General features: G+C 45.0%; 1 protein-coding gene across 1 annotated transcript in view; it reads right to left on the bottom strand.

Moving 5' to 3' along the window:
• The window catches only part of rapgef6 (Rap guanine nucleotide exchange factor (GEF) 6), a gene marked incomplete at its 5' end in the record, with an annotated part of 403,897 nt that overhangs the window by 231,760 nt on the left and 149,822 nt on the right, over nucleotides 1-22,315 (bottom strand). Inside the window, 1 exon segment of the mRNA XM_083643176.1 lies at nucleotides 19,202-19,219. Within this exon segment, the coding sequence (XP_083499302.1) occupies nucleotides 19,202-19,219 (18 nt within the window).

Genomic DNA, 22,315 nt, shown 5'->3' with positions numbered 1-22,315 from the left:
AACTGAGCATTACTGGACTGAGTCACCATTTGTGGAAGCCAGCAACTCCAGGAATGGCACGTGACTGGGGGTTCCCCCCAGCTTTTACTATTAAAACACACACACACACACACACACACACCTTGCATCTCCATTACATCTTAGCGATGTACAGTAGGTGACTTTTGTTATCAGGAGCGAAAATTTGAATAAGCAACCAATGATAAGGAGTAGGTTTGGCTTTGCCATGACAATATTCTTGTGACCCCGATAATGATCGTGTGAAGCGCATTTTATACTCTGACGTGAAAGCACTCGCCATGCTCGCATGCAGTGTGCACTCCCCAAAAACTAACTGGACCTCTTTGAATTTGAATTGAGTGCCCCTGGCCTATACTATTCTCCTGACGACGAACGTTATGCAGACTGCAGCTGTTTGATATGCGGGCTCGTCTTTCAGAACAGACGCTAATTAGGCTACTTCATGGGAATAATTTGCTTTACAAAAAACTGGAACCAAAAGATTAGAGCTGGGTATTGGTTCAAATTTCAAGAATCGATTCGATTCCGATTCACAAGGTTGCGAATCGATTAATTTCGATTCGATTCGATTCGATTCCGATTCGATCGATTTCAATATGTTTCAAAATGTTTTTTGATCTGTACCCTGAATTACATGTCCAGTTATGTAACACAGGGGTTCCCAACCAGCCAAGTAGATACACGGGAAAAAAAGTTGCAGACCTGTTGTCAATTTTAATGGTTTAAGTTACACATATATTTACTCACCAGGTGGTGACAAAGGGTAAATAACAGCCTTTTCATCTGTCAATAAAGACACTTTCACAATTATGCACAGTGATTTGATTTCAGCCGATATAATTTCTAAAAGTAGATATTAATGATCAAACATTTCCATTCATGTAGCCTACAGTATTTATGTTTTTGTTTCAACTACAAACATAAATAAACGTTAACTTGAAACTATGTTTCAAGTACCACACACAGCATAATATTTTAGCCTGTTTATTAATTATTATTTTTTTTTATTTTTTTTTTATTAAAAAAAAATCGATCTCTGGACATATGAATCGATAATCGAGGATTAAAAGAAAAATCGATTAAAAATCGGAGAATCGATTTTTTGAACCCAGCCCTACAAAAGATAAGAATTAGCCTTGTACCATATGCTACATGATGGTGCATCTGTGATCCATAAAGTCGATCAGATGAATATTGAAAGCCTTGTTACCATGCTGCATGTGGACAACACTTTCGTGTTTTATCAGTTTGATCCTTAACAACCGCAGCTGCACGTCGTTGGCTGGCATACATCGGCGATGTTTGGTTGTTGAATGAATTCGTTGATCATACAGTAGCCTAGGCTACACTAACCTATGAAAATATTCATTTGGGCTAGGAGGAGCAGTGGCTGTCACCTGAAAGCACACCCCAAGACGGGAATGTGGCGGTGCTGCTTGGCTGTGTGTGAAAGCAATTTCTGTGGCGAGGCTGCCGGCTTTGCGGGCCTTCTGAACTGCAATTTTGCGCGATCTGTGTGTGAAAGCGGCTACTGTGTACTGGCTGCTCTGCGCGTGTGTGCATGCGTTGTGTCTCGTCTGTGACGAAATACAAACGGGTTTATCCGTCCAGTTTCTTCTTCTGATCTCACCACTCAACTTCCCTTCTTTATCCATTCCAGACCGGCACCAACCTACAATTAGCTCTTTAGCGTTTGTTTTAACCTATAGGGTGGATTATGATCAAACTGGGATAAGTTGTTAAACGCAGGAGAAGTCATCCAAATTGACTTTCAGAAGGTTTTAACTTTGCAGCACTTATTGGATTGCCCCCTCAGAGGCAGGAAAGCCCACCCATCTGGAAATGGGAGCAGGTTCAAATGATTCACAAATACTATTTAACTTAGGTCAGACTCCTCCTCTCCCTCCTCCCTCGCTCCCCCTCCTGTCCTGACCCTCCTTGACCCCACCCTACACCCCACCACCCCCCTTCCCCCATTAAATCCCATCTGACCTCCCTGCAACCTTCACCTTCCTGCCCCGTCCCTCAATCATAGCGACTGGCTGCCCCCTCATCGTTATCCGTCACCACCACCCCCCCCCCACACCTCCATTATTTCACCCTCCTCTCTACCTCTGTCCCGCCTCCATCGCACCTCAACCAACTCTTGTTCAACCGAGAATGCTTCACCCTCCTATTTATCCATCTATCCTACTTGATGTTTTCCTCTTTTTCTCTCCTTCCTTGGTCCCTTCCCCATCACTTCTTTGCTGTCTGTCATTTAGGGCTGGGTAAAAAAAAATCTATATCAATATCGAATCGATATTCAATTGAAGGAACTGATATCGGGGGGCATGGTGGCGCAGTGGTAAGCACTGTTGCCTCACAGCTAGAAGGTCCTGGGTTCGATTCCCACCTGGGACGCTGTGAGTGCTGAAGGAGTGCGTGCCCGTCCGCATGTCCTCGGGTGCCCACCGCCCGGCTGGGGTCGTCAAAAGGGCCTTTCTGTGTGGAGTTTGCATGTTCTCCCCATGCCCCCTGGGGGTTTCCTTCATATATATAGATACTGTATATAGGATATCTGTTCCACTAGACACAGAGTGACAGAGAAAACAGGATATCTGTTCCACTAGACACAGAGTGACAGAGAAAACAGGATCTCTGTTCCACTAGACACTGTAGAGCACACATGGGCAAAATACGGCCCGCGGGCCGCCACCTGTGTGGCCCGCGATGGAATTGCAAAAAAAAAAAAAAAATTACACACACAGTGCACCTGAACGCAACATGCAAGATACACGCTGAATAAGTGTCCAAATGTTCATGTCATATTCTGGCCAATACTCCACTTCTGTTCTGTTCAGTCTGGAATATGGAATATCTTTCAATAATCTTTATGACTAAAAGGCTACATTGAAGTAGAAATTTAAATAACTCAAATAACTCATTGGTTTTGGATTTATTTAGCTTCAAGACTGCATTTTTGTTCGTGTGACCCTCAACACAGGCTTTGATCATCCCGGGACACTTACTGATACTTGTGCTTAAATTAACCCACTCATATTTTGATTTATTTCAAGAAAAACATTTCAGCTAGTGGAAATTCTAATTGGCTGGTAACTTTAAAATCTAGCAGCCATATTGGCAGGTGGTCAAAAAAGTTAATTTCAAGCCCTGAGAGCAGGTGGTGACATAGGAGTGAGTGAGAAAAGGATCAAATATTGGTGGTTAAGACTGAATAATGACATCACAACTGAGTTATTCCTCTAAACCTGGCTTCAAATGCACCAAATTTTCCACGCTGGCGCCGTTCGGCCCTCAGCAAAATGGTAGCGAGGACATTTTTTGTGGCCCTCTTTATCATCAAAGTTACCCATCCATGGGTAACCGTTACGGCATGACAATATTTGTTCGGCCCCCGGCAACAATCTGGGTTTTTCATGTGGCCCCCCATGAAAAATAATTGCCCACCCCTGCTGTAGAGTGACAGAGAAAACAGGATATCTGTTCCTCTAGACACAGAGTGACAGGGAAAACAGGATCTCTGTTCCACTAGACACTGTAGAGTGACAGGGGTTCCCAAACTTAAGGATGCCACGCCCACTTTGAAATGTGAAAATCTTCCAGGGCCCGCCCAACCCTTTAATCACAACTCTGATCAACACACGAGACTAAGATCATGTATTTCCCTATATGTTTTTTTATATTATAGATTTTTCATTTCATGTGAACTTGGGCATAAGGGAAATTAATAACCCATCGACATACAAAAACGTTTCGGCAAAATACCCTAAAGCAGATTGTCAACAAGTTATAATTTTAGCCATTATTGTGCAGCCCTACTTGACACATTCTTTTTTTGTGAGTCGAAATGTAAAAGATTGTCTCTTTTTGACCCTCCTCAGGCATAGGGATGTCGAAAATCATAATTTTTCTTGACCGACAACCGACACTCATTAGCCGACAACTGTCGGTTAACCGAGAAGATTAAAATGCGCTATTTTACTGTCTGTGCCCCATTAAACCATTAGGCCTACCAAATGCTTGATTTTCTTTCAGTAGAAACCGTTTATTTTTACATCTACAAGCAGAAAAAAACACATTAACAAAACGAGAAAACATTCCTCCGATAGGCTATACTGCTTAGAGCTGCACGCATTGCATATTAAGGACACGTCAATTGACACGCAGCCGCCCCGTGAAGTAGTGTTTGAGCGGACGACAGCCCAGGCTGCAGGGCGCACTGACCAAGTGCGCAGCATCACTACAGTATCTTCTCTTTTAGCAATAGTCTCACTAATCCCACAGTGGTTTACTTGCTTTTGAGATCTGCAAAAAATAGTTTGCTTCTGTCTCACCCGTTCACTCTCTCTCTTCACACACGCGGCGAGGGCTGTGCTCTCTGTGTCTGCAGGGCTCCACAACATTATAAAGACGAGTCCGCACTCCGCACGCAGTCTCTTGTGAAACAATTTATCCGAACTGCCATGTGTTGGACAGTAACGTTAACGTTAATTGATACTTTTCAATCGTCAATTCGACCGCTTCATGTCATTTTTGTAACACGGTAAAAACTACTGTTTCATCATTGAGTGCGAGCGTATGCATGCGTGTGCATGATGAACATGCACTGCAGAGAGGGAGGGAGAGAGTTGCCAGCCGCAGCAAGCACGCCACGCACACGCCACGCACATGCAAGATGTGTGTCCCGGCCGTTAGACCGAATGAGACAGTGAAGAAAAAGTAGGCTAATGACAGCACACACGGAGTTAACAAAACTATAGAACATGTATGAGCTGATTGTTTCGCTGGGTGTATTACTCATTCTGAAATGGTCACAGAGCACATCTGAGCTGTGTGCTCAGACAGGAGCAGCAGAGGGGCGGGGCAGTCAGTGCGCTCACTTCACTGTGGCTGCAGCAGGTGTTCAGCTGTGTGTGTGTTTCGCTGCGGAATGCGTTTGATCATACATCAGGTAGATAAAATCAACATGAACCATGTGTTTATTTCCAAATCTAGCTTGATTAATACTTGCCCCATCATTTAATATACTTATGTTACATTGCTGACCACGAAGGAGGGGGGGGGGATTGCCACATTGGCAACGCTGTTATATGCAAATGAACATGGAAATTGACCGTTTAACCGACATGCTTAACCGACCAAAGACGTTCTAAAAAAAAATAATAACAATGAAAAATTGGTAGATTTTTCCCCCCCAGGTATACGACACCATAAGAAGAAATGGTGAAAAGAGAAAGGAAATTTATATCAATTAAATGAACATGGCTGAACATGGCTTAATGGGCTAATATTGAAAGGCATCAAGCAGGGGCGGTTTTAGCATTAGAGCTTTGGGTGGGCTCAGCCCACCCAAAGGTCATGGACCACTGAACCCCTAGGGGGGTCTGGGGCATGCCCCCCCGGAAGAAAATTTTGTACAGTTTCAAGTAAAAATGGATCAAACTGGCGCACTTTGAGATCAAAATGAAGAGACTAGATCTATGAAGAACTACACATATCAATCTCTTCTTTACCGTTCTGTGGTTTTACAGCGATGAAAAAATAATTGTTTCCCTATATATATTCTGCATACAGGTTACTATATGGTAGAATTATGCTTGCATAAATAATACCAAAATCACTTCAGGGGAGTTTCAAGTAAAGTAACATTTTGCTTTGTAGGCAAAACAAAAGTAAAATTAAATCAAAAGGGAACTTCCTATCTTATTGGCTGGAATAATATTCCGACAAGATAATAATATACTGTAAGCACTAAAGCAGGAGTTTCGATTCTGAAGGGCTTAATTTCATTCAGATAACAAGGGACCCGTTTGAAAATATGTTTGTCACTTATGCCCATATGTTTCTCAAAAAACATCGCATCCATTTACACCCGCTTTACTGCGAGCTAGCATGACATGGCTGGCTGGTGCCATGGTAGCCTACCTACCTTCCTCCAGTCCACCTGTTTGTCTGGCAGGCACAGCGACAAGTTCTTTTGTTTAGCCTACGAAACAACGTTTCAAGTTTTTTTTGCCTCTATTTTTTTGGGTGGGCTGAGACTATTTTTGGGTGGGCTAAAGCCCACCCAAAAAAGGCCTAGAACCGCCCCTGGCATCAAGCATCAGAGGGATACAAGGAGAAATGTTAAATATTTTCATATTAAACCTTTTAGAATGTCCTGCCTACACAGAAAACCATGTGTAATGCGCACACACACACACACACAGCACTTCTACAAATTCAAACACACCCACAAACTGAGAAATACACACCTACTGCACACTTCTGCAAACACTCGCCGATTTCCCCCCCAAAAATACACACACACACACACACACACACACACGCACACACACACACACCAATGACAAAGAGAGTGGAGACAGGAATATTATGGGAATGTCAACAACTTCACCTGGAGAATCCGCCAAGTAAAACTCAATAAAAGCACTCCACACCAGTGAGCTCATTCCAACACAATCAGAGCAGGAAATGGACTTCTTCATCCACCCACCACACTGCCCCCAACATGTCCCACCACACTGCCCCCAACATGTCCCACCACACTGCCCCCAACATGTCCCACCACACTGCCCCCAACATGTCCCACCACACTGCCCCCAACATGTCCCACCACACTGCCCCCAACATGTCCCACCACACTGCCCCCAACATGTCCCACACACTGCCCCCAACATGTCCCACACACTGCCCCCAACATGTCCCACACACTGCCCCCAACATGTCCCACCACACTGCCCCCAACATGTCCCACCACACTGCCCCCAACATGTCCCACCACACTGCCCCCAACATGTCCCACCACACTGCCCCCAACATGTCCCACCACACTGCCCCCAACATGTCCCACACACTTGTCACCATTTAAGTAGACAACTTTTAGACGCGGCTCCAAACACCTGGGCTCACCTGCCAAGGTGGCAGCTAGGGAAGGCCAGCTTTCCAGCCACGCTCAGAAACACCATTTGGCCGGGTGGTGATTCCCCCAGCTTGAGAAACACAAAGCCAGTGCATCATCCTGTCACCGCATCATCCTGTCACCGCATCATCCTGTCACCGCATCCCAATGACTTCCAAACCAGAGGGAGGGGGGCTGTAAGTTGATATGCCACAGTAACACTGTCATTAGTCTTCACACCAAGCACAGCCACTTATGACCAGTGTTGGGCAAGTTACTTTAAAAAAGTAATATATTACTCATTACTCGTTACTATTTTCAAAAGTAATATTATTACTTTACTTATTGCCAAAAGTAACTCGTTACATATCCGTTATATTACTTGTCCGTTACATCCAACAAAATTGGTAATTGCATCCTTTGTCATCATAATTCACACTTTGCATGTGCGTACGTGTGATCGCTTTGCCGGTGCCGCAGCTAATAATGACCAGTTCAGCCTATATGAATGAATCCATAAAAGTTACATGCTTGATAAGAGCACACCTGTTCAAAGTGATGAGACATATCTTTTATACAGCTTCTGTTTTAATAACACATTTGTTATAAATAACACACCTGACTTCGATGTTCTTGTTGTCATCTTTTTTCCCCCCGAGAAGATCGAAATAGTGGGAATATCTCCAGCCGCTGAACGTAAGAGTTTCCCTACGTTCCGCCATCTTTCAAACTAACGTGGTTTTGTCGCTTTGTGGGCTTTGCGGCACGTTGCACGGAAGTGACGTCAGTAATAAACAAAGACGAGTGAGTCGAGACAAGAGAAAGAACGGAAATGTAACGAGTCCTTTTGTCTTGGGGTAACGGTAATATTATTACTTCTATTCTATAGTAATTCGTTACACTACTCGTTACTTGGAAAAAGTACCGGTAATATTATTAGAGTAACGCGTTACTAGTAACTCGTTACTTCCCAACACTGCTTATGACAAAGCAAAGCATGTATATGAGTCACACCTCTGCCTCGCTCAGTGCACCGTGAACACAACACAGAACAGTCAGCCTGAGTCAGGCCACTGCGTGACAAGTGCAAGCTCAAACGATGGCACCAAAGATGGCGTCACCGAGGTGATGCTGCCACTAATGGATGGACCCCTCAGAAGAAAAAACTGCCTAACCGGAATAAGGACTAAATCCTTATTGTTGGATGGATTGTGCATACTTTTCTTTTTAAAGCTGCATTCAGCAATGTTTTTGTGGGAAAATAAGTGTTAAATGGCTCTATATTCTGACAGCAATCAATGAAATGAAGTGTTTGCTCAGTAACTTGAAACCCCCCCCAAGCCCCCGCTGTCCTCTATTGGCTCATTTCCACCACATAACAGCACAGTACAGCTCTACTCGACCTGGTCTTACTCGGCTCTACTTGATATAGACTCTGTTTCCATAGCAAGTTTACTCGCCTCCGCCCACACCTGGTCGTCATAGCGACCGCATATCTGTCCTCCACCCATAGCCGAAGTAGGCTATAACGTATAATGTTAAAATTAAATCCATACATGGAACTTTTAAACTGGTTATGAAATACTGGTGCCTGTAAATGACCTACAGTGTACATGGGCAAATGTGACAATCGGCTAGGAAAATGGATATCACTTTGTTGTTACTCAAACTCACATGCATGCGCTGCGCGGGGGACGGGAGTTGCGCTACAGGCAGAAGGGAAGCCTCTACCCCGGCGGCAACTCACAAGGCAAGACCGCGGCTTCGCTAAACCCCCGCCTCCGGCCTAGCGGAGCCGACGTTACACGCAACTACAAAGGGCTTCCCGACTAGCGGACTTTTTCTCTCTCAAAACAATTGAAAACCACCGTCATGTTAAAGCTGAGCAAGGAGATCGATTTTATTTCACCAGAGCCGAAGGCAGCAACACAAAAGACTGATGGAAATAACAGAAGAGAAGGTAAGCCCCACTAAACTGGTATCCAGCATTGACAGTAGACAGTAAACACGATTCTGCCTGACCAATCAGTCGTCTGCAGTGTTTTCACGTCATGGTATGGTACCGGGTTCACAGCGCTGGAACCTCAACAAAGCAGGGACCAAAACTAGCACGACTCAACGCCGACTCAACCCGGGCTGTCCACGTTTTTGATCGGTGGAAAGAGACAAAAAAGCGAGACGAGCTGGGCGGGGCCACGCTGATACCAGTGGTGGAAATGGGCCATATCTCTCTCCTGTAGTCCTGCAGGCAGGGCGGACGTATCTCCGCAACCGGGGTGAAAAAATCATTGAGTTCTTATAGGCATCGCAATCTGACCTTCCGTTTCCTAGAAAATGTCAACTTTTCTCTGATTGGATAGTTTGAGGTCGGCGCCAATTTTTATCCAATCAGAGAAAAGTTTAAATTTTCTTGGAAACGGAAGGTCAGATCGTGATGCCTTTTAAAGGACTGTATGTATTTTTTCACCCCGAATCCAACACCGCCATCCGTCCGAGAGTCTCTACGACTTACGGTTGCGGAGATACTGCCTGCAGGACTACAGGAGAGAGATAGAGGACAGCGGGGGGTTGGGAATTCCAAGTTAGTGACCAAACACTCTATTTCAGTGATTGCTGTCAGAATATAGAGCCATTTAACACTTATTTTAATACAAAAACATCCCTGAATGCAGCTTTAAGTTACAAACATTTTGAAAGAGTTTTTGTCTTCAGTGCACACTGGACCGTGTCAGCTTTCAATTCAAAGTGAAATGAATGAGGAAAACCCAACACATTTTTGGGGGGGACAATCATCCCCCAAAATAATCTTGCGACCATCAGGGGGTCCCGACCCACGGGTTGAGAACCCCTGTGCTATACTCACTTCTGTTTAGGTGCAAGCTTGTTATTTCACTCTATTGGTATATTGATTTGTCCCTTCCTGTGCACAAAGAAGATTTCCACACCCAACACCCCATTTACACCTGGCTTTTTAAATGTGACCTGTATCTGGATAAGTTATCCATATAGGTCACATTTAAAAAGCAGATTAGCCGTTAAGACAGATGCATTTTTACATCAAGGCCTTGCCTAGTGCAACTGTCACTGCACTGCCACTGATGGCTGAGGCGTTCCATTATTTATGCAAGTTTCTAAACTTAACTCGCATGTGCTAGTTTCTCACAGGATGTTAGCTAACCACAGACCATTCGTTAGCATGTTAGCTAACCACAGACCATTCGTTAGCAAGCGACTGAGCTCCTTCCGCTGTGTGCACTCGCTCAGCAGCTCCAAAACAGCAGAGAGGATGCTGCTCTCCTGCTCTGCACATTTCAGAGTCAAGTCTGCTTTATTTAGAACTCACCTTTTCACAAGAGCAATTGAGCCAAACAGAGCAACAAATGGACGTCGAATTAAAGCTATTTAAAACAAATCACAACTATACAGCATGAGTGTGTGTTCATGTGTGTGTGTGTGTGTGTGTGTGCGTGTGTGTGTGTGTGTGTGTGTCTGTGTGTGTGTGTGTGTGTGTGTGTGTGTGTGTGTGTGTGTGTGTGTGTGTGTGTGCACTCACTGAGCACTTTAGGAACGCAGTGTTCCTAATAAAGTGCTGGGTACTGTAGGTATCAGCTGACATCTGCCTCCAGGTTTGACATGTTGCATTGTGAGATGCCTTCTGAGCTCATCTGAGTTAGTGCTGCCTTTCTGTCTGCTCCAACCAGTCTGTCCATTCTCCTCTGACCTCTCTCATCAACAAGGCCTTTCTGTCCGCAAACCGCCGCTCCCTGGATGTTTTGGGTTTTTTGCAGCGTTCTGTATAACCTCTAGACTGAGACTGCTGTGCACGGAAATCCCAGGAGATCAGCAGTTTCAGAAATATTCAATCCAGCCCGTCTGTCACCTTCAACCATGCCACGGTCAAAGTCCCTGAGACATTTTAACACCATTCTGATGTTTGATGTGAACATTAGCTGAAGCTGCTGACCTGTATCTGCATGGTCCTATGCACTGCACAAGGGGCAACCTCCGGTTCTGAAAATTGAAGCCAAAGAGGAAGTGCCTTAAACTTGCATACGTTCGAATGGCCTGGAGGGGGGCGACTCCACTGACTGTAAAAATAGGTCTGATTGTATGGAAGTGGATGGGATCAATGTGGGAAACCCCTGGTCTCACGCTAGCTGCTTCTGGCTCCAAATAACCAAGATGGCGACGGTCAAAATGACAAACTCAAGCCTTCAAAACAGGAGTCCCCAAATCAATGGGTGAAAGAAAGTGCATCCATAATATAATGGAGCCATATATAGGATACATCCATTATGTATAAGCTTATGACATTGCACTGCTGCCACATGATTGTGTACAAGAGGTGTTCCAAATAGTGGTCACTGATTGTACAAAACCACTCAACTGTCTCCTGGTGGCCTAAATTCATATTAGTATGTCTGGATCTGTGTCTTCATTAGCATGATTATGTTTACGACATGTATCTGTGTGTGTGTGTGTGTGTGTGTGTGTGTGTGTGCATTAGGGATGTTCATCAATTATCGAAAATCGATAATTGATCGTTAAGGATTGGAATCGATCCTGTGGCATTTGGATCGATTTTTTAATTATTAAAAAAAAAAAAAAACATTTGGGACTAGGTTTGGGTGGAATTCGTTACTCCTCGCCCCACTCCATTGCACAGCCGACTAACGTGAGGTGGAGCTTCATATAGTCTCTAGTTTTCTGGCTGGGCACGGGCCTTTGTGCCAACAAAACTGTTTTAAACATGGGAAATTCACACCGGCATGCGCCGGGGACAGCAGTGTTGGAGAGGAGACACATTGAAATAAAGAGTTCATTGAGGAGAACACGTTGTCTTTCGTATTTTTCTGCCATAGGCATTCATTTTGTAAAAAAAAAAAAAAAAAAAAAAAAAATTGAAAATTGAAAATTTTCTAAGTATTAATATGATCGATAATCGATAATTGATCGTTAATTTTCACCAATTATCGATTTTGGAAAATTTTCAAAATGAACATCCCTAGTGTGCATGCTTGCGTGCATGCGTGTGTGAGAGAGAGAAAGACAGAATCTAACATATAAGTCAATCAACTAATCAATATATCCTAAAGGACAAGGCATGGCATGACATGACAGTGTGCAACTGGCTCCATAGTTTGAGAAATTGGCTGCTTTGTCTATGTTTTCTCACACTGCTGACGTTACTGTGGCCAGTGAATACTGAACTACTGTCATCCTGTTACTGTGGCCAGTGAATACTGAACTACTGTCATCATGTTACTGTGGCCAGTGAATACTGAACTACTGTCATCATGTTACTGTGGCCAGTGAATACTGAACTACTGTCATCCTGTTACTGTGGCCAGTGAATACTGAACTACTGTCATCCTGTTACTGTGGCCAGTGAATACTGAACTACTGTCATCATGTTACTGTGGCCAGTGAATACTGAACTACTGTCATCATGTTACTGTGGCCAGTGAATACTGAACTACTGTCATCATGTTACTGTGGCCAGTGAATACTGAACTACTGTCATCATGTTACTGTGGCCAGTGAATACTGAACTACTGTCATCATGTTACTGTGGCCAGTGAATACTGAACTACTGTCATCATGTTACTGTGGCCAGTGAATACTGAACTACTGTCATCATGTTACTGTGGCCAGTGAATACTGAACTACTGTCATCATGTTACTGTGGCCAGTGAATACTGAACTACTGTCATCATGTTACTGTGGCCAGTGAATACTGAACTACTGTCATCATGTTACTGTGGCCAGTGAATACTGAACTACTGTCATCATGTTACTGTGGCCAGTGAATACTGAACTACTGTCATCATGTTACTGTGGCCAGTGAATACTGAACTACTGTCATCCTGTTACTGTGGCCAGTGAATACTGAACTACTGTCATCATGTTACTGTGGCCAGTGAATACTGAACTACTGTCATCATGTTACTGTGGCCAGTGAATACTGAACTACTGTCATCATGTTACTGTGGCCAGTGAATACTGAACTACTGTCATCATGTTACTGTGCTGTGGCCAGTGAATACTGAACTACTGTCATCCTGTTACTGTGGCCAGTGAATACTGAACTACTGTCATCATGTTACTGTGGCCAGTGAATACTGAACTACTGTCATCATGTTACTGTGGCCAGTGAATACTGAACTACTGTCATCATGTTACTGTGGCCAGTGAATACTGAACTACTGTCATCATGTTACTGTGGCCAGTGAATACTGAACTACTGTCATCATGTTACTGTGCTGTGGCCAGTGAATACTGAACTACTGTCATCATGTTACTGTGGCCAGTGAATACTGAACTACTGTCATCATGTTACTGTGGCCAGTGAATACTGAACTACTGTCATCATGTTACTGTGGCCAGTGAATACTGAACTACTGTCATCATGTTACTGTGGCCAGTGAATACTGAACTACTGTCATCATGTTACTGTGGCCAGTGAATACTGAACTACTGTCATCATGTTACTGTGGCCAGTGAATACTGAACTACTGTCATCATGTTACTGTGGCCAGTGAATACTGAACTACTGTCATCATGTTACTGTGGCCAGTGAATACACACACACACACACACACACACACACACACACACACACACACACACACACACACACACACACACACACACTGAACTACTGTCATCCTGTGCAGATGGCATCATGCTAAATTGATGATCTCAGGGTACCAAGGATCAGCGCTATAAAAGTAGCCTGGCTGTGAAAACCCTTACAGCGGGTTTCCCCTGCAGGGCAGATGGGGTGATGGGACCATCCATCTATCTAGGCATGTCAAACCACAGAGAGACAGAGAGAGAGCGGGGGAGAGAGACAGAGAGAGAGAGAGGAGGGAGAGAGACAGAGAGAGAGGAGGGAGAGAGACAGAGAGAGAGGAGGGAGAGAGACAGAGAGAGAGAGAGAGGAGGGGAGAGAGACAGAGAGAGAGGAGGGAGAGAGAGATAGAGAGGAGGGAGAGAGAGGAGGGAGAGAGACAGAGAGAGAGCGGGGGAGAGAGACAGAGAGAGAGGAGAGAGAGAGACAGAGAGAGAGCGGGGGAGAGAGAGAGATAGAGAGGAGGGAGAGAGACAGAGAGAGAGGAGGGAGAGAGACAGAGAGAGAGCGGGGGAGAGAGAGAGATAGAGAGGAGGGAGAGAGACAGAGAGAGACAGAGAGAGAGCGGGGGAGAGAGAGAGATAGAGAGGAGGGAGAGAGACAGAGAGAGAGGAGGGAGAGAGACAGAGAGAGAGCGGGGGAGAGAGAGAGATAGAGAGGAGGGAGAGAGACAGAGAGAGAGGAGGGAGAGAGACAGAGAGAGAGCGGGGGAGAGAGAGAGATAGAGAGGAGGGAGAGAGACAGAGAGAGAGGAGGGAGAGAGACAGAGAGAGAGCGGGGGAGAGAGAGAGATAGAGAGGAGGGAGAGAGACAGAGAGAGAGGAGGGAGAGAGACAGAGAGAGAGGAGGGAGAGAGACAGAGAGAGAGGAGGGAGAGAGACAGAGAGAGAGGAGGGAGAGAGACAGAGAGAGAGGAGGGAGAGAGACAGAGAGAGAGCGGGGGAGAGAGAGAGATAGAGAGGAGGGAGAGTCAGTAACCCACTAAGGCATCTGATGTCTTAATGAAGTGAGATCTGTGCTATGTGCATGTGTGCCTGTCTACGTGCATGTGTACTCTGTGTGTACTGTGTGTGTGTGTGTGTGTGTGTGTGTGTGTGTGTGTGTGTGTGTGTGTGTGTGTGTGTGTGTGTGTGTGTGTGTGTGTGTGTGTGTGATAGGAGCCTGACTCATTAGCAGATCCCTGCAGTGTTACGGTAGTGAGAGAACGCACAGGATCCTCTGTCTCTCTCCCTGCGGGAGGACGAATCAGATTTCAGGATCAATGAGAATCATTTACGACCAGAGGGATCATAGGACAAAATAAAATTATGAAATAAGGTTTGGTCTAATCAGCAGGTCCGTTTTTCTCTGCCTCTGGAAACAGACAAAAACCCATTACTCACTGGTGAGATTTTATCTTTTCTTTTATCCCATTATACTTGGCCAATAGCCTGTTGTCCCGGTCATTGCTCCACCCCCGCTGCCGATGTGGGGAGAGCCATAGACTAGCACATGCTTCCTCCGATACATGCAGTCACCAGCCGCTTCTTTTCACCTGACAGCGAGGACTTTCTCCGGCAGGGCGTAGCGCGTGGAAAGATCATTCCTCCCAGTTCCCGTTCCCCTCCCCCCCCAAACAGGTGCCCCGACCAAACAGAGGAGGTGCTAGTGCAGTGACCAGGACCAAACAGAGGAGGTGCTAGTGCAGTGACCAGGACCAAACAGAGGAGGTGCTAGTGCAGTGACCAGGACTCATTACCCACCGGCTTCCCACCCGCAGACACGGCCAATTGTGTCTGTAGGAACATCTGACCATGCCGGAAGTACCTCTGCCTGGGTCTCTGCGGTGGTAGGAGAGTGCATTTACCTCTACACTAGCCAGATGGTCCACTGGTGAGATTTGGAGCAAAAGTAGTATTGTATTGGATCCTTCCACGCTCTGTTCTCTGGAGTCAAGAGATATTGAGGGAGTTTCTGCTTATTTTTGTACCATACAATTTACTTTTCTTTTCTCAGTTCAATTCTCAATAGTGTATGGAACTTCATCCATAACCCACTGAGACAGACAGACAGACTGCCAGGCAGGCAGACAGACAGGCAGACAGAGAGACAGACAGACAGTCAGGCAGACAGCCAGACAGACAGGCAGACAGGCAGGCAGAGAGACAGGCAGACAGACAGACAGACAGACAGACAGGCAGACAGACAGGCAGAGAGACAGACAGACAGTCAGGCAGACAGACAGACAGACAGGCAGACAGGCAGGCAGAGAGACAGCCAGACAGACAGGCAGACAGACAGACAGCCAGACAGACAGGCAGAGACAGACAGACAGACAGACAGACAGACAGACAGACAGAGAGGCAGGCAGACAGACAGCCAGACAGACAGACAGCCAGACAGACAGGCAGAGACAGCCAGACAGACAGACAGGCAGACAGACAGACAGCCAGACAGACAGGCACAGCCAGACAGACAGACAGACAGACAGAGAGGGGGCAGAGCGAGAAAAAGAGAGGTGCAGAGATAGAGAGAGAGACAGACCAGATATACATAATGGTTACTGATGCTATTAGGGTTCAATAAGGCCTCTAAACAACATCCTCTGATCCACTGCCAGAAAAACTGTTCTCTATTAGTGTGTGTGTGTGTGTGTGTGTGTGTGTGTGTGTGTGTGTGTGTGTGTGTGTGTGCACCCGCGCATGCGTGCGTGCGTGCGTGTGTGTGTGTGTGAGAGAGAGAGAGAGAGAAGCCTGTGTCATGCCCAGTCATTACCATAACGTCCTAAAAACTGCACAAGCTCTAAGATATGAAAAAAGAATTTGCACCCAGTGTCTTGTGAAGTATCATGGGGTTTTATGACTTGTGATGCTTCAGTAAAAAAAAAAAAAAAAAAACGTTCTGGGAGAGAACTGAACGTTGAATTTTGAACAATTCTTTATGAATGTCAATCACCAGTTCATTAATTACAAAAAGACAGAAGCTCTTTAGTCAATCAAATAAGCAATCAATCAATGACTTCTCAAAGTGCTTGAACTTACTAAGGTCTACACAAAATGAACACAAACAAAGAGGCCATTTACTGTACACCTGGCGTTAACATGCGTTTTCAGCCATCAGATTGCAATCAGATTGCAATCTGATTGCAGAAATGGTTGTCCTCTCAATCCACATAAAGTTGCTGTATCCAGATTGAGAGGACACATTGCATTTACACTTGTGTTCAATGTGTACACAATGCATCCCTGACCACCTGCGGAGGTGGTTTGGCCGATCAGATTGCAATCCTTCTTCAATGCGTTTTCGGGGTGTTTACACCTGGCATTTCAAGTGATAAAACACAATCTGATTGCAATCTGATCACAGAAAAGGCAGATTAGCGCCAGATGTAAATGGCCTCAAATTCTGCCCAAACAAATTTTTTAATCTAAGTTTTTAAAGAAATATATATTGTATCTCAGTGGGCTATATCAATTTTTTTTTACTTTTTAGACACTTAACACGTTCACTGCCAATGCCGAGTTGACTCGTCCAAAAAAATCCAACGGTTGACTGCCATTGACGAGTCAACTCGTCAAAAAAAAAAAAAAAAAAAAAATTGACGGTGGGACGTGGATCAACGCCCCCCACGTCTCCTATAAAAATATTGGAGCCACCGAACGTGTACAACCCATTCCACCGACCCACTAAGTGGCGACAGTGCTCTCCAGACTAGAAAAAGCCGAGCCAAAACTGCAGGGGAACGCGCGAGGAAACCATTCTCATACTGTAAAATGGATTGGCGAAAACGCTTTCGCGCATTATCGCGCTGGGAGCTGGCGGTGGGGGATTGCAAATTTGCATAATAGATTATGCGTGCAACACACTTTGAAACACCGGCAGAAAGCCCACAATCGCACGCAGCTTCATTCCAGCTGAGCTCACAACCGAAACGACTCATGCAGACTCGCCCAAAGAGCAGCCGCCAGCAGCCAGGCAGCACAGACAGGCAGAGCCTCGCTTGTGACAAACGCTGCAAAGCCACCAGAGACACACCCACGGAGGGAGGAGTTTGAAGGAGAGGGGGGTTTCCTGCTGCTATGGAGGAAATTACTGTTCAAAACTATTGTTTAGATGTCTGACGTCTTACGCCAAAAATAAATGGTTAAAGTGACTGTTCTATCGAATTTCACAAAAAGCCATTTATCTCAGAATAAATTTTCAGATGCTGAAACCATGCTGTATTCTACTGCTAATGCCTACATAACTACTAACTCTACAAACTAACTCTTTTAGACAGAGAAAGCACACATTCTATTAGTTCTTTTGAGATAATTTGTGTTCACAAAATCTTAGCAGAAAAGAATCCTCGGCTCTTGAAAGATGAGCCAGAATCCTCAAAAAAAAAACTTGGCAGAACCTACCTACAGTATTGAAAAAACGGCTGGCAGTGAATGTGTTAAAGGGGGACTTACCCCCCCAGATATGTGACAAAACGGCATGCTGCTTGATTTGAAAAAACCTATGGGAAAAACCAAGAAATGAAGGCAAAGATCGTCTCCTCCGATGCGTTAATTATCCAATATTTGTTGCGAAAATTCGCAACGAAAAGAAAACTACCACGATCCTATTGATCCAGAACAGCGGCTGGCAGTGTGTCTGTGTGGCTCTCTCTCTCTCTCACCCTCGTCTCTCATTAACTTCTCAGACACCATTTTTCCATTGTGAATAGCAACACTATGGCGGCTCTGGGTGGTCAAACAACTGTCAAAACGCTTTTCATGGATGCGGAAAAACACAGAAAATCGAACCTCGTCCGAAAACTTAAATGACGGACGGATGCGTCAATTTCGGACGAAAAAACGGACTCTGTGTGCAAAGTGTTTTAGTCAGAGGCAGATTCTTGAAAAGATGTTGCCATTGTACAGGTCCCACATTTTACTACATGCTTATTGCATTGCTGTGCCATCGCTCCACCTATGAACTGGGAAAACTCAAAATCCCAGCATTCAGAAAGTACGAAGAGCAGTCTGTGTGGCCTGTTTAGGTCTACTGTATTTACAACATGTGAGAAAGGCTGTACTGCATTAGGCCAGTTGTGAGACAGACGCAGGATGGGGGGGGGGCTGTCCCTGTTCATGCAGATAAAGCAGGGAAGCTAACTGTTAGCTGTAACTGTTAGCATGACACGTAACCTCCAAAACCACAGAGAGATAACGGCCCTGGCGTTTCTCATCCCCCTCCATCTGAGAAACATGTCGATTGTGATGTATTCCTTTTGGCTGGTATATCCCTTGAACCCAGTGGACACAGAGTGACATTACAGCGTCAGAGTGGGCTCCAACATGTGGCAGCTCTGTCAGCTGTAAACGCTGGTAAGCAGTCATGTGTTGTTTGCAGCATGCACCTGTTTATTCTGCAGTGAGCCCCCTCTTATCTGCCACCCATGCTGTCAGCAGCTTGTGTGGTGGGCTCGCAGTGACCTGCTTTTGCCAACACTGGCTGTTTCTAAACAACAGGTGACTCAGACACAGACATACAAATCCACATCACGACACACAGCAACAGAAAACCCCACTAGGCGGAAAAGGCAAAAAAACAACAACAACAATCTTTTCAAAGACAGAGATGGAGGAGAGATAGACAGTGGTGTGAGGAAAGGTTCATCTGGTGTTGTCACCTACCTGGTTGTTGACATAGTCCTGAAGACAACGGATGTCAGCAGACATGAAAAAGACAGAGATAGAAACAAAACATACAGTAAATGGGACAGTATGCAAATTGTCTGTGTGTGTGTGTGTGTGTGTGTGTGTGTGTGTGTGTGTGTGTGTGTGTGTGTGTGTGTGTGTGTGTGTGTGTGTGTGTGTGTGTGTGTGTGTGTGTGTGTGTAGATTTTTCCGATACGATACCAGCATCAGAAATCCGGCCAGACAACAATGATAGCAAGCAATCATATCATATCCTTATAGTAGTATACAGCTGTTAAAAATAATACAAAACATATATATATATTTTTTAGACACACTGATATCGAATCGGTACTCGGTATCGGCTGTTAAGTCAATCAGAATCGTAACGGGAAGGAAAAAATGGCATCGGAATATCTGCGTGTGTGTGTGTGTGTGTGTGTGTGTGTGTGTGTGTGTAGTGTGTATGTGAGTGAGAGAGAGAGTGGTGCATATGAGCGAAAATAGATTATCTTTATTTTCATGTCATAAGAAGGTGAGCACATCCAGAGTGGTATTTAGTCCGTTAATGAAAACAGTACATGTTGTAGGACATTCAATTGTTGTATAAACGGCATACCATACATGTCATGTTGTAGGACATTCAATTGTTGTATTGCTGTTGCATTTGGCCAAAGGTGTCTCTATCTCAAACTCCCCCCCCCCCCCCCCGCCTCCGATCTCGCTCCACTTTAAGACAAGACCAATCCATTTCTCTGTATTTCCAGGACATTCCCAGCGCTCCGTCGGTGTTCGCCCCGCCAGTATGAGCGGTTAGCCGTTACATAACAAACGCAGTCAGAGAGAGGAATGTGGTGGGATTGGGCCACGCTGAAGGCAAGAGATGTCATTTAAAAAGTGGAACGATCACCAAGAGAATACGCAGGCAGGTGGACTCTCAGACGACGCTTAAAGCCCCTTTGCAATGCCCCAGGGAGTTTTGCATGAATGAGGAAAGAGTGTACGTAAGCTAAGTTTTGAAGTGTGTCTGTGTGTGTGTGTGTGTGTGTGTGTGTGTGCATGTGTGTGTGTGTGCGTGTGCGTGCGTGTGTGTGCGTGTGTCTGTGTGTGTGTGTGTGTGTGTGTGTGTGTGTGTCTGCGTGTGTGTGTGTATGTGCATGTGTGTGTGTGTGTGTGTGTGTGTGTGTGCGTGCGTGCGTGCGTGTGTGTGTGTGTGTGTGTGTGTGCGTGCGTGCATGTGTCTGTGTGTGTGTGCGTGTGTGTGTGTGTGTGTGTGTGTGCGCGCGCGTGCGTGCGCAATTGTGTGTGTCAGAGCATGGCTACTGGTGATTAGTGAGAACTGTAACTGAAGCGTTGCATGCCCCGGTGATCCTATCAGCAAAACAACTCGAGCAAAAAATCCCGCCACACTATGAAATGTCCCAGGGAGACATATAGCTTGTTCTTCTCGAAAAGTCCCTATTTATATCAAACATAATGTGGCTGACATCTTTCCTGCCATTTCTCTTTCCTTTCGTGGAAACAAAGACAAAGTAATTCATAACAATGTCCACTGCTATTGAGTCATAAAGAAGAAGAAAAGAAAACCTTTTCCATCTGATATTGTTGGCTGTGACCACTGTTTCTTTGTAGTATGCAAAGGAGCAGTGCACTATATCCTCCGCAAAACAAGGTCAGTAGAAGCTGTCATAAAATGTCTTGTGAAGTAGCAGGATGAGACAAGTAGCCTGGGACTTTTCCGCTTGTTATCTGCTACTGCTGAGACTAAAAGTCATCATTAGTCAGAGCATCTGCAGGTGTCACAAAGCAACATCTGGGTCTTTTCGAGGCCTCCTACCAAAATCACGAAAGAAAGCTGGCAAAACCAGCTTATGAGTGCACATGGCTAACGAAAGTTCTGAGACTCTAAGTGTCTGTACAAGAGAAAATTATGACAGCAAATTAATTAAGGGGCATGATGTCAAATTGTGTTTAGTAATTAGTCAATTAGATACAATGTTTTTGCATATTGCACTAACCCTGTTCTGTATTAATCTGAAATTCAGAAGAAAAGGGCGCAAAAACAGTCATTGCATGGTGAAAAAATTAGACCTGACAACGACATTTTAATAGTATTAAGGCCTTGAATAAAATGTGTTAAAGGACCTGCACCCGGATGAGTGTTACTCTTCCCCTATAGCCACGTGGCTCTGAGCGTTAGACAACAGGGATTGAGGATGTATTAAGTAGCTTTACAGTTAGCGTTACTGTATACCGGCTTAGGATGTATTAACTAGCTTAACAGTTAGCGTTATACCTTAGGATGTATTAAGTAGCTTTACAGTTAGCGTTATACCTTAGGATGTATTAAGTAGCTTTACAGTTAGCGTTATACCTTAGAATGTATTAAGTAACTTTACAGTTAGCGTTATACCTTAGGTCCTAGGATGTATTACCGTAAGTAGATTTACAGTTAGTGTTATACCTTAGGATGTATTAAGTAGCTTTACAGTTAGCATTATACCTTAGGATGTATTACCGTAAGTAGCTTTACAGTTGTGAGAGCTGGACACTCACAGCAGACACCGAACGCAGAATTCAGGCATTCGAAAACAAGTGCTACAGGAGGATGCTACACATTTCATATCAAGAACATCGGACAACAGAATTCGTTGGGCAGCTAGTTACCACCCGTGCTGGAGAACAAGGACCATTACTCTCAACAGTCAAACGCCGCAAACTGACCTGGTTTGGCCACACCACGCGACATACATCCCTGTCAAATACCATCCTTCAGGGGACAATAGAAGGCAAACATAGAAGAGGCAGACAGAGAAAGTCTTGGATGGATAATATCAAGGAGTGCACTGGCTGCAGCTTCCCAACCCTGCTTCGTACAGCAGAAGATCGAGAGCAGTGGAGATCCCTGACAGCACAAGCATCCACCATGACACCCCTACGGCCCCCTAGGCCACGGGCTGAGATGAGATGAGCTTTACAGTTAGCGTTATACCTTAGTATATATTAAGTAGCTTTACAGTTAGCGTTATACCTTAGGATATATTAAGTAGCTTTACAGTTAGCGTTATACCTTAGGATATATTAAGTAGCTTTACAGTTAGCGTTATACCT

This window comes from Poromitra crassiceps (genome assembly GCF_964638095.1).
Source record: "Poromitra crassiceps genome assembly, chromosome: 1".
NCBI classification, from domain to species: domain Eukaryota; kingdom Metazoa; phylum Chordata; class Actinopteri; order Beryciformes; family Melamphaidae; genus Poromitra; species Poromitra crassiceps.
This window is presented reverse-complemented; position numbering and strand designations above follow the sequence as displayed.